Source organism: Geotrypetes seraphini, chromosome 1 (assembly GCF_902459505.1).
Source record: "Geotrypetes seraphini chromosome 1, aGeoSer1.1, whole genome shotgun sequence".
Classification (NCBI taxonomy): Eukaryota; Metazoa; Chordata; class Amphibia; order Gymnophiona; family Dermophiidae; genus Geotrypetes; species Geotrypetes seraphini.
The window spans coordinates 489,405,019-489,418,991 of NC_047084.1; the positions used below are offsets into that span (position 1 = coordinate 489,405,019).

The 13,973-nt window shown below is 43.2% G+C and overlaps 1 protein-coding gene across 1 annotated transcript in view; it reads left to right on the forward strand.

The window, feature by feature from the left end:
- The window catches only part of LOC117368913 (atrial natriuretic peptide receptor 1-like), a 164,766-nt gene that overhangs the window by 46,294 nt on the left and 104,499 nt on the right, over positions 1 to 13,973 (forward strand). The window contains 4 exon segments of the mRNA XM_033962688.1: positions 990 to 1,155; positions 5,997 to 6,101; positions 7,259 to 7,361; positions 13,555 to 13,700. Coding sequence (XP_033818579.1) covers positions 990 to 1,155; positions 5,997 to 6,101; positions 7,259 to 7,361; positions 13,555 to 13,700 — 520 coding nt within the window.

Consider the following 13,973-nt stretch of genomic DNA (forward strand, 5'->3'; position numbering starts at 1 on the left):
TATTTGTTTATATTGTGGTCCTTTGCCCCTAGTGCCTCCTTCCTATGGCCCCAGTGCCCCTTCCTCTGACCCCAAGCTAACCTACTTCATCCCTCCCCCTCTCCCCTCCTGGTCTTTCTGTCTCATTCGCTGTGGGGTTGTCACCTGTTCTCTCTGCAGTAGGATTGGATCATGATTACGATTATGAATATTATGAGTGTACTCCTGTAACCCGTCTGCATGAGATGCAGATACTTTGACACTAATACAACCAACCAGGCCACCCATTAGAGGTATGTAACATTCAGTAAGTTCTGTTATGTACTTTCTTTTTAGGTTTGCCACCCTTACTCATTTATTTGTTTTGTTTTTTTTCCCTGCAAGATACCACCGTTCTATGATTTGGACTCATCCCATTACTTTACATACCTTTGTCTTGAACAATGTGATAGTTGTTTGGGAATTTTATTGAATAAAGGTTGAAATGTGTTGAAGCTCATTGCTCAATACATTTGCATGATAATAGCTACATGACATAATAGATATTTCAAACTGTTCATGTTGTTCATTTAGTGATTTTATTTATAACATTTATCTTGCCTGTCATTGTGTCACACGACGTACGTACGACGTGTGTACGTCATGCGTAGATTTCTGCGGCATAGAGAACATTTATATTGCACGCGATTGTCTCTCGCTGTGTTGTTCTGCGCGATGTCTCACACTCATTTATCCTACGTGTGATTGTGTTGCGTGCAATTGTGTCACATTCAGTTATCGTGCGCATGATTGTTTGGCGCGCATTTGTGTTGTGTGCATTTTTGCTTGTAATTGTGCTGTCACGCAATTGTGTTGCACGGTATTGTCTGCGCGCATTTGTCTTGTGCGCATTTGACTTGCCACCAAGATGTCCATAGGATATAATAGATACCTTAGCATTTAGCGTATACTAAATTGGTTAGTGCACCTTTAAAAAGGACCCCTTAGTTACTATACAACACTGAAAATAGTTATTGAAATACTTCCTTTTTTTCCTGCTGTGCTTGGTTTAGCAATGCTGCCGCAGCCAAGACATTCTGTGAGCAACACGAGTGTCCTTCCAACTGGAAAGATGCTAATGGTGAGAACTGCTGCGTCCATCACGCTAACATCCACTCCTGTCCTCTGGCCTTTATGGTGAGTCCCCTCATGTTCTGAGCATGTAATCTGCCATCTCAGCAAAGCAGCCTATGCTGTACATGTAAGCCAAAGAAAAAAAGGTGGTATTATCCAGTGGCGTACCAAGGGTGGAGCTGGGGGGACGGACCGCCCCAGGCACACGCCCTAGGGGGTGCACAGCTGGCCGGGTCCGGAACTTCCCACCTTACTCTTCAACCTGCACCTCACCTCAGCACGGCTAATATTTTTTAATGCGATTTTTTAAAGTAATTTTTTATAATAGCTTAACACAATTTCTTTCAATACTTGAATATTCAAAATGATTTTAAACCACTTATCTTATTTGTTCTTTTACACAGCATTGGGTACGGACATGTCTTTCACAACATGTTTCGCCCTTCGGCGTTTTCAAGGTAGTCCCCTCAACATTTCACTCACTGTTATTGGATGTATGTAAAAGGGGAGTAGTGAAATATGCTATTATCAAGAAGTCCTGTTTTTTTGGTAATAGGCCCAATATTATGGAATGGAGTTTCTGGAGTAATATGACTCTTGTAAAAATGTTCTACATTTTCAGAAACTGCTTAAAACATACTTTCTTGTTTAAGCGTTTAATTGATATCAAAAATTCCTTTGGGTTGAGAATTTCGGAATCAGTTCTGAAGAAGAGTTTAATTGTAAGGGAAGATGTGTGGATTTTTAACCTGGTTTCGCCTTATCAGAAGCTGATGTCTGCCCATTCATTTTATGTATGTTTTTATTGTGAGCCGCTTTGGACTTAAGCAGATCATATATATTTTAAATAAATAAATCAAGTTTTTAGAGGTTTGTGGCAGGAGGGATTGGACATCCTTCCTGCTGCGGACAGTGTGGGAGAGTTCAGGGATGGCGGCAAGAGAGAGGGGATGTCCCCCTTGCCAGCCAACTTGCAGTGGGGTTCAAGGGTTCCCTGCTGCTGCCACTCAGCTGATCGTGGCAGGGATATTCCCTTGCCGCACTCAGCTCAGTGGCAACATGATTCTCTAAACGGCATCTGTGACACTGATGCTGGTTAGATTATCAGAGTGGTTAGGCGATTCTGTATAAGATGCCCATGTACGATTCTCAAAACAGGCCGCATTAATATGTTTTCAAGTAGTTTGCCTATTACTACATGTTAAAACATGTGAACGGTATAAAACAAACTGGGCAGTCTGTGGCTTGTATGTGGAGATTTGGTTTAGGATGGGCTTGGGAGCGCTTCAACGGAAGCTCCGGTGATTTGGAATATGAGGACAGTGCTGGCAGACTTTATGGTCTGTATCCCACAAACAACAGGACTCATGCGTATTAAATACCTACGTGGCGTAAATGCGCATGAGTCGAGTCTCTTTCATTTGAAAGGAAGCTCTGGAATGAGAGGGCATAGGATGAAGTTAAGAGGTGATAGCTAAACTTTTCCTTAGCGTAAGCTAAGGAAATACTGTTTTACAGAAAGGGTGGAACAGTCTCCCGGCAGAGGTGGTGGAGACAGCGACTGTGCCTGAATTCATGAAGGTGTAGGATAGGCACATGGGATCTCTTAGAGAAAGGAAGAGTTAATGTTTGCTGTAGATGGGCAGATTGGATGGGCCATTTGGCCTTTATCTGTCATCATGTTAGGATAGACTTCAGTGAGCTTCGACATCAACTCAAGTAGTGAGAACCTAAAGACGGTACCAGGCAGACTTTTATGGTCTATGGCCCAGAAATATTAAAATAAAAAAGACAATTTAACCATTAGTATATAATGTGTGTGATTATTGGGCAGACTGGATGAACCGTTCAGATTTTTATCTGCTGTCATTTACTATTCTTCACCCATGGCACATCTCCTGACAGAAAAATTCAATAATGCATAGTAACTTGGTGTATAAGTGCTAACATTTCACTTACTGCATGATAAGGAATTAGTTCAACAAAGGGTGCTCAAATTTAGGCACCTAAAATTTGGGCATTCAGCCAGTATTCTATACTGCGCTGTTAGGGAGTCTTTAGGATATTGCCTCTTCCTCTTAAGGATACTCTCTCATATTGTCAGAACTACCTTAAGATCAATAGTCCTCTTCCCAACAGGGAAGTGACACGGGATAGGTGGCACCAGGAGAACAGGAACTAGGAAGTATAAAAGTTCAGGGAATAACTAGGTTAAGGAGGCCCCAGAGGGAAGCAGTGATGCCTCTACCACCTGTGTATGAACTGGAACCACTAGTCAGGTAGGCCAAGTTTGATTTGGAATGTTACCATTTGATATCTTTGATCCAGCTGGAGGCAGGCCAATGCAGGTAAACTGCTAACAATTGTACTGGTAATGCTGGGGAATCAGGCCAGAGCCCAATAGTGCATCAATAGATGACAAGCAAACATGTATTTCATCATCCATCATTTGCAGTCGTTCTTTTTTCGATTTAATTTCTGTCAGAGCTGAAAATCCAAGCTCGCAAAGATAAGAAGATCCACACAGTAACAAAGCCATGATTGTTGTTCAAGTTAGGATAACTACTGCATAAAAACTACAATTGCTTACCATTAGTTTTCGAGGATCAATCACGTCAAAGAATGATGCTTGTCTGGGCGGTTGTATCCTTACGTACACAGATGGTCATAACACGCAACATACATGCCATCTATTCTAGTGCATACTTATGAAGGGAGTGTTTAAAAATAAAATTCTGGAATCTCTAGTGGCACACCCGGAATTTCTTTGGGGCACACCACTGTGCCGTGGCACACAGTTTGAGAGACACTGCTATAAAGAATGTGCTAAAATAGTGGGAACACCCATGAGCTGTCCATACCCCTCCCATGGGACAGCCCCTTTACAGGTAGACATGAGAACATTTAGGTTCCCAATTAAAGAATACAGCAAACTTTTTTTTTTTCTAAATTTCTGATCAATTCGATTTCTGTATATTATATTATTCCTGCATTTTTTTTCATAGCATAATCTTTTGTTAACCGCATTGAACTCATGGCTATGCAGTCTAGAAATCTGCTATTGTGTTATGCTATGTAAAGAATAGCATCTAAGTACACATTTCATCCCCATTTTGGCGCTTGGCTACTGTTATCTCATGTTTGCTTGCTTACAGTTGGGTGCCTAACTTAAAGAGTCCTATATAGCATGACCCCCTAACTGGCTAAAATAGAGTTAATGCAGGATCATTTAGTGTTTCCTAAATAGGAGACAGTAAGTTTGTCCCACATTAACTCTCAGCAGATACTATCTGCTAATGGGAACGCATGACCTGCAATAAAAATTACTGGGAATACTCCTTCCTAATATGGCTTTAACTCTGAGCTTGCCATGTGTTACAATCTTGCATTAAAATGTATTAAGCCCAAAACTTAATGCACTTTGGTAAAAGGGCTGCTTAGACAGTAAATTAGAGATATAGGGCCCAATATTCAGAGCAATTTAAGCAGGCCAGTGAGGCTCTGGCCCACTTAAATCACTGATATGTGGCTAACCACCAATATTCATGGCACTAAGCTGGGCAGTGCTGCTGAATATTGGCTGACATATTGGCTGACCAGTGCCTCATAAAATGGGCTGGTCAGGGCCCCAGAAGGCGGTTCCAGGGAGGAGCCATGGGTTTACTTGGGCCTTGATTGAATATTGGGGCCTATATAAGAGAAGTAATTTTTTTTACATTAAAAAAACATAAGAACATAAGAATAGCTGTACTGGATCAGACCAATGGTCCATCTAGCCCAGTATCTTGTCTTCACAGAGGCCAATCCAAGTCACAAGTACCTGGTAAAAACCAAATAGTAGCAGCATCCCATGTCACTGATCCAGGGCAAGCAGTGGCTTCTCTCATGTTTATGGATTTCTCTCAATTTATGGATTTTTCCTTCAGGAACTTCTCCAAACCTTTTTTAAAACCAGCTACATTAACCACTCTTACCACATCCTCTGCCAATGCATTTCAGAGCTTAACTATTCTCTGAGTGAAAAAATATTTCCTCCTATTAAAGCCCCCAATTCTCCTCCCACCTCTATAAGATACTCCTCAGGCCTACATAAATACCTGGTGGTCCAGTGTGGTGGTGGTGGTGGGAGGTCACTGGGGGCAGAGTTGTGGCCCTCTTGCTCCCACCCCTTCACAGCAGCCTCCAAAATGGCTGCCAAAATGTCTTGTGGTAGCTCACGGTACTTCAAGTAGTACTGAGAGATGCCGCAAGAGGTCACAGCATTTCCGAGGCTGCCATGAAGGGGCTGCGCTCCTGTCCCCAACGACCCACCTCACTGGACCACCAGGTATTTAGATAGGTGCCTAACTGTAGACATCTTTTAGAGAATCAGAGCCTGTGTGTTCACATATGCACATACCCCCAAATTCTATATATGATGCCTAAAGCTGTGTGCGTAGGCAATGTACGCACACAACTTAATTGGCACCGATATTTGCAATTAGCACTAATTGGTACTAATTAAAAGTTACATGCACAACTCAGAAAATATGATTCTGTAAAAAGTATACACGAATTTGAAAAGGGAGCGTGACCAGGAGTGAATCGGGATTGTTCCTAAAAAGTTATAGCATACGCCTGATGTGCCCATAACTTAGGTGCTGGTATTTAGGCCTAGTTTTAGCTGGCCTACATACCTGTGGCTAAGTTATGTATTGCGTATTGGCACTAAGCATGATTTTATAATGGGTATACGCACTTTGTAGAGTCAAGTTAAGCCCTAAGTAGTGGCACATCACTCTAACAAAATGTAATTAGATCCTGAATAAAAGCCATGGCATGTTCTCTACTAACAGTTTTTACCAGTTCTTACTTATATTTGAAAGACCTATTTGTGTAAACCTATTCTGCTTTATTTGATAAAGGGGAAAGGTGGAATATGTGGTCCATGGATTCCAGATGATGGTCAGATTTTCACACACACCGTATCTACTGCTGGCAAAATGACACAGATGAACTGGACTGCGAAGGTACATTGGGATAGATTCACTAAGCAAACCGACTTGCGACCCCTTTACAACCCTGATCCGATTCACTAACCTCATGGCCGATCCGATTCCGATCCACGCATGCAAATGAGGGTAAACGGCAAACAAAGTAGGAAGGGACGCGATTCACTAAACTTTTCCAGGAACACTGACTGGGCTGGCCGATCCAAAAAGAAGTGACTAGTGGGGACCAGTCGCTCATGACCTTTCCTGCTCTCTGCTGACTTCTCCTGCCCTTTTTCAGCCCCAACTTTTCTCGCCGCCCTGCTTTCTGTCTCGACTTGCCGCCCTGTGCCCCAAATCTCGTCTTGCCACCCTGACTCTCCTGCCCTTCCCCTACAGTGCGACACATGGTTTTAACCCGCGGGTTGCGGGTTAAAACCATGGGCTCATGAAGTAGTAAAAAAAAAAGCAAAAAAAAAAAGTAGCTCGTAGCTCCATAAGCATACTCAGACCATCTATAGATGGTCTGCGCATGCTTCAGTATCGCTCACTAGCGATCCGTGTGGTCGATGGGGGGCGTTCCTCTGATCGCCCCCATTTGCATGCTGGCCTTTAGTGAATTCGACGGCCTGCCTACAATCGCCCACAGATTGGACTCGGAAAGGAAGGTTAGTGAATCTAGACCATTCTCACTTGAGAATCATCCACAGTAATTACATTTACAAGACGTATTGGGATAGTATGCAGTAGTTTAAGTATGTGGGCAGCGGCTGGTCTGGCCGACACGTGCACCTAAACCCTCCAGTCTGTGCAATTGATTTCTATTTTTCTGGCTGTCTGTGAATTCTAGGGCTGTGCACTTCTTGGCACACATCCATTTTAACATACTTTTAAAAATGTAGACTGCACTAGGGAGCCGTGTTAACTACAAAAATTAAGGCCTGTGCAGTAAATACTGGGGGCATACACAGTATCTGCCTTGCATTAATACATCACCAGATAGTGCGATATGTGCATCTGTGGCATCTGCCTTTGCACTTACTGCAGCCCCTGGTGGTAAATAAATAAGCCACCCCCCTTGATTCCTTGATCAGCCGTCTACACTTGGGGACAAAATAAATAAGGTGTAGAGTGATGTTTTTCACAAGAACATCCTCACCTCTTCTAATGAAATGTTTTTTTTATTAAATTTTCAGGTGGTTCTGTTCCATGTTGGTGTGACATCCCTCATTGCACACATCAGAGTGGGAACAATGCAAGTAGCACTAGAAGCCAAAACCACTGTGTTGCCTGCAATAGGTACAATGGAAACAAATTATACCCAAACCCCATTGACTTCACCTATAAGAGTTTCATTTAAGCTCAGATTCTGTAACTGGCACCATTGTCGGATGTAGGTAGGTGCCAGAAATGTAGGCTAGTTTTCCCGGCATACATTTCCGGCGCCTGCCTAGGATATGAATCGCACCTCCATAGGCACTTTAGGTCACCCAATGCCACATCCGGCATTAGCCAAGCCCGCAGTGATGTTAGGTGGCCTAAAGCACCTACAGAGGTGCGATTCTGGCGCCAATTTTTCAGGCACCAGTAGATGCCTTGAAACTCAGTTAAAAACTTTGCTTCAATGGTGTTTTTTACTGAGTTTGGGTACCTGCTGGCACTATTTAGAGAAGGGGTGTCCAATCTTTGGCTTTCCTGGGCTGCATTGGTCAAAAAAAACTTTCTGGGGCCACACAAATGCGCAAACGCTGCAGCAAGACAGAAGAGGGAGCTGGCAAGATGGTAAACACCCGGGGGTAGCAGAGGAAAACACTGCATCGCCCTCGACCGGGGCCACACAAAATACTTCAAGGGGCCGCAGGTTGAACACCCCTGATTTAGAGAATCCAGGTCTAACTGCTTTCTTGTAATGTTGATAGCTTGATGCTCTTAAAGTTTTGAACTGTTATAACTAGGGTTACCAGATTTTTGGGAACAAAAATCTAGCCCCAGGCCCTGCCCCACAGGCCTGCCCCGTTCTGCCTGGCCACACCCTATTCTGCCCCAGCCCCACCCCCTCAACCTGTTTGCTCATTGGGACGGCATCTGTGCATGCGCTGGTGTGATGTGGCGACATCACACGCATGCGCAGATGCAGTCCCGACGTCACTTGTTGCTAGAAGCTTTTCAAAACCTGGACAAAGTGCTGGGTTTTGGAAAAGCAATCTGGATGCCCGGACATGTCCTCGAAAAGGAGGACATGTCCAAGGAAATCCGGACATCTGGTAATCCTATGTTTAACCAATGATGATCTATTGTGGTTATTATTGGACAAGAGGTTGCTTGAAACATGACGATGAAAACACTTGTTAACCTAGGAAGTAATTCTGAACCTTGGCATAGCAGGGTCTTGAAAAGCAGTAGATCATTTTAAATGTTGGAGGCATAATTCTGCATATGCTAGTGGGGGCTCTTTTCCTCTTATGAAGCTCTGCCTCAGTGGCGTACCTAGCATATGTGACACCCGGGGCCCATCATTTTTTTACACCCCCCATCTATATGAAAAATATGATTTTTAGTAACAATCCACATATTGCACAACAAGAGTATACCTAGGAAAAGGCAGCATCTTAAACACTGCAGTGAGCACTAGAACACCAACACATACATTGTAAAACTAAACAAGCCAGATCCCGCACAGTCAATTAATCCTGCAGGGAAAACTATGTTCTTTTCATACACACAGAATATAGATACACCCTCGTCCAATATGGAATAATCACAAACTAAAAATAGAAATATGTAGACAAAAGTTAAACTGAACCGCCAAGAAACCAGACTCTGCATACAATGCAACACAACAAAAACAGTAACACATGTCCTCTAATACTGTGCAAAATATAAAGACAGTAGATGTAAATGTGAAAAAAACTGATATATAATAATCACCACTTTACAAATTAACAAATAAAAATAAAACAAATAATGAGAAATAAGAAAATACCATTTTATTGGACTAATCCCCATAAGCTCGGTCCCCATCCCCGCAAACCACCTGAATCCATCCACACAAGCCTTGAATTGTTTTATATTGAACTTATTATATTAAAGTATAAAAAGAAACAATATTCTGTACAATTGTCAATTTATAAATCAGTGTCTTCTTCCCCACTCTCTTTTCCCTATTTCCCTTCAGCGTCCTCTGCCCACTCTCTCTCCACTTTCCTTCAGCGCACGCACATAAAAACAAGCATGTAATTTTATATCATTTTCATTCTATTCATTCATAGAAATTAAAATCTAAATAATGCCAGTCACATAACAAAACACGATTTTACAAAATTAATTCCCTGCACAGTCAAGCCTGCAAGGATTACTAGATGTCTTTCAGCAGCTCCCTGCCCTCCCTCCCCCTTACCTTCGTGGCCAAGTCAAAATGATCTACCAACAATTAAATTTTAAAAACACAAAGCACACTGTACACAGAAAAAATGTTAATTATCATTTATATTCCGTGGGTTTTCAAAGTCAAGGCAGATGACTTTATGCAATGTCACCTCAGTAACAACTATACAAAAATAGACAAATATACCCCCTCCCTTTTTACTAAACCACGATAGCGTTTTTTAGCGCAGGGAGCTGCGCTGAATGCCTCATGCTGCTCTCAACGCTCTTAGGCTCCCTGTGCTAAAAACCACTATTGCGGTTTAGTAAAAGGGGGCCATAGTGCAAAATATAGACAGCATATATAAATTCTCAAAACGGACACTTTATTCTTCTTACTGTGCATCCAATATTTCTTCCCTTCTTTCAGCCTCCTGTATGCTTCCTCTCCTCCAGATCTCATTCCCTCCCCCAACTTTTTCTTTGTTTCACCCTGCCCCCTTCTTTGTTTCTCTCTCCATGCCCCCTTTCTTTTTCTATGTCTGTCTTTCTCTGATTCCGTGCCCCATTTTTTTTTTTGTTTCTCCTTGCCCCCTTTCTTTGTTTCTGGCTCCCTGTCCCCCCCTTTCTTTCTTCCTTCCTGCCCTCCCCCATGCTACCGCTGCTGGGGATAGGCTGCTGCCGCTGCCACTGCCACCATCGGGAACAGGCCGAGATCTCCCTACTTCTCTTCCCCATGGGGCTGACCAACTCTCGCTACCCAACTTCAATTCTAATGTCGGAAAGGACGTTCCGGGCAGCCAGGCAGCGATTGGCTAGCCAGAATGTCCTCTCGACGTCAGAATTGACGTTGGGTGATGAGAGTTGGTTGGCCCCGCAGGGAAGATAAGCAGGGAGATCAAAGAACACGGCGCCCGCCTGTTCCCCGATGGCTGCGGTGAGAAGGGAAGGGAAGCAGGTTGGGCACCCCTGCTGTAAACGAGCCGCAAGCTGCACTCTAGGGAGAACAGTGGAGGGTGGCTAGCTGTGCACCCCCTTGGAGTGTCATATACACTCCTGCCCCCTCTTGGTACGCCACTGCTCTGCCTTGCTCCTGACCTCCCTACATGCTTGCAATTTTAGCACCAGACATCTTACTACTACTACTATTATTTCTAGAGCGTTACCAGATGTATGCAGCACTGTAGAGTCACAAAGGAAAAGTCCCTGCTCAAGTGAGCTTACAATCTAAACCATTAAGACACACAAACAGAATGCCAGGATAGTGGTTACAGTTAGAGGGGATGGTTAAACTAATGGCTAGGGTGGTGAGCAGAGAGCAGGGGGGGGAGTAGGGTTATGAGTTGAAGGCTGTCTCAAAATGGCTGTCTCAGCCTACTTTTGAACAAGGGAAGGGGTGTGGCGTGGCGGATGGACTTGTATAGTTTATTCCAGGCATACAGGGCAGCGAGCTGAAAGGAGTGAAGTCTGGAATTGGAAGCGGAGAAGAAAGGTACAGATAAAAGCAATTTGTCTGAGGAAAAGAGTTCTCGGGGAGGTGTATATGGAGAGACAAGAGAGGAAAGATACTAAGGGGCTGCAGAATGAACACGCTTGTAGGTTAGTAATAGAAGTTTGAACTGTATATGACATCTGATAAAAGGCAAGATGTCAGTGTTTGTTCAAAGAATCACACACATTTTGCACACATAAGCTTCAGAATATTAGCAGTCATATGTGTGATTGTTACAGTTACCTGTGTAAGTGTTGGTTACATGCTGAGGAGTATTCTCTAACATAGAAGTGCAACTCAATTAACGTGTAAGTGGAAGGGGTGTACACATGGGTGGGGGCATGTCTGGGTGGGGCTAAAATTTCACATTTAACTTACACAATACTATAACTTACTAAGACCCCATATTTAGTGTCTACATTTATGCCTGCTATTGACATGGCACGAGTGGGCATGGCTAAATGTAGACTTGTAGTTGCCGACTTACACTAGTATTCTACAATGGAATCTAGGTGCCCAGATGTTGTAGAATTAGCACTTAGCATGCTGCATTTTGGTGCCTAATCCTTGGCACCCCTAATAGAATTGCCCTCATTATGATTTTTCAGTGTAGCTGGATCCCCAACAGCAAATAATTGAACAAAATCAGAATTTAACTATAGTTTCAATTATAGAGAATGACATGGAGACAAATTTGTCCCTGTCCCTGTAGGATCTCAATATCCTCGTCCCATCCCCACGAGTTCTGTCCCTGTCCCGTTTCTGCAAGCTCTGCCTTAACTGCACAAGCCTCAAACATTTATGATTTTAAAGTGTCCAAGGCTTGTGCATAGGAGGATAGAGCTTGCAGGAATGGGGCAAGGACAGGGACTGAACGTGTGGGGATGGGATGGGAAATTGAGATTGGACGGGGACAAATTTGTCCCCATGTCATTCTCTAGAAGAGTCAAGGATATCTTAGCCCAGTGGGCTCCAACCTTTTTCATGTAAAGGGGCTACAGACTCAGTGTTCCCTCTAAGCTGCGCTGGCGTGCGCTGGCGCACAAAATATTTACATCCAGCGCACAAGTTTCACGTCACAGCGCACGGCGGGCAGGGCGGCGAGAGGAGAATCGGGCGAGTTGGCTCATAACTTGCTGGCGCCCGATATTTGTAGCGCACAGCGAAAAAAATTTTGCTCACAACACCCGCCCGCTTAGAGGGAGCACTGGCTACAGTGTAAATATAAGAAAGCTCTCAGGGTTACCTAACACATGCTACTAATTTTGTAAACCGTCTTGACTTGCTTGTTCAGATTGGATATTAAATAATTAACAAACAGAATTACACTTTCACATAAGCAAGGCAATAAGAAGGAACATAGCTACAGCACAAGCCAGAAATAAACCCAACGGGGAGAAAAAGGCCTCAGAAGAGAACCCTCCCACCGCCACAAAAGTGGTGTTCAGGCAAAAATCTCATAGGCATAAAAAAACCTTCCCTGGGAAAATACAAAGCTCTGTGTGGTGCAGTGAAAATTTAATGTAGTCAAAGTAGCGCATCCTTCTTATTGCCTTGCTTATGTGAAAGTGTTATTCTATTTGCTATTTGATTTTTACTTTATCTGTGTCATTTACACTCAGATTGGGTATTATACATTTAAAAATTACTACACTTCTCCCTCCGTATTAGCAGTTTCAGTAATCGCGGTTTCGATTATTCATGGTTTTTAGTTTGCTGGCTCCTCCTCCCAAATTACGTCAGCTTGCATAGAGAAATTGCTGATTCCAAGCATTTAAAGAGAAAATCGCTGATTCCCAGCACTTTCTTCACCGTGTTTTGCCTCTCCTTCAGGAACAGGCCAGGTCTCCCACCCTGTTATTCGCGGTTTCACCATATTCACGATGGTTTTTAATAGAAAACAGCGAATAACATATGAAAAAGTTATTTGTGGTTTTTCTGTATTTGCGGTTCTGTTAATCCCCTGTCACAGCGAATACGGAGGGAGAAGTGTGCTACTATTGATTCTATAACACTTCAAGAATATCTTTTAAAGACTCACTTTATTTTGGATTGTCAACAATAGCAAATTCCATAAAGGAAACACCTGAGATTGTGGGCAAGATTGAAATGTACAGGATTTGAAGATCATGTCGGCCTACTGTTTGAGGGCCGTAATGGAGGACTTCGGGGTGGGGGTGGGGGACACACGTTGGAGATCACTGTCTTATCCTTATCCGATTTCTCATTTAGGAGCGTATTTGCGAAACTGTCACAAAACATTGTCGTACTGTGCCATTTTTGCATGAGCACCTTACCACAGGATTTACTACACTGCAATTTAGTAAATCCATGGGATAATATACCTGATGTTGCCATAGCTGTGAACTTTGTGCATTCCTGGGTATGGCAATGCACCTCTGTACCTCTCACATCCCCTCCCCCATTCCAGGGCCTCCATCTTTTAAGGAAGCTGCACAGCCTATGAAACCCCTCCCACACCTCATGATTAAATCAGCAGTTAGGCATATTTATGGTGCATGCTGAACTCAATCAGTTGGCTCATGCCATTCAGTAAGGCTACTTTATATTCTACATCACACCTAGAATGTAGAAAAGGGGGTTTGTCACTAAAGTTGGTATGCATTTTACATTTAGTGTGTGGCAATGCGATCTGTGAAGAAGATGAAGGATGTGCTACGTGTCCTGCTGACTGTGGAACCTGCCCCCTGACCACAGATGTTAGGTTGGGAATTGCCATTCCAGTCTCCCTGGTCTGTGCTGCCTTCATTCTAACAGTGGTGGTAAACGTCAAGTAATATTTACTTTGTGCAGTTTCTGGCATGGTAGTGAATACTTTACTTAGCAATATGTTTACTAACCCCATGGTAAGTTGAAGAAGTTCTGAGAGAAGAGGACATTTCTCTGGGTAAGTGAATACTATTTTTTTGCTCTGTTCTTTGGTGATTTAAAGATTGAGATAAAAGAGAAATTGTAGGTTCATTGATAAAGAGGTAGAAATGTAACGGTCACAACCTAGCATTAACAGATAGAGTCTAGAAGGCACAGCAGGTCCT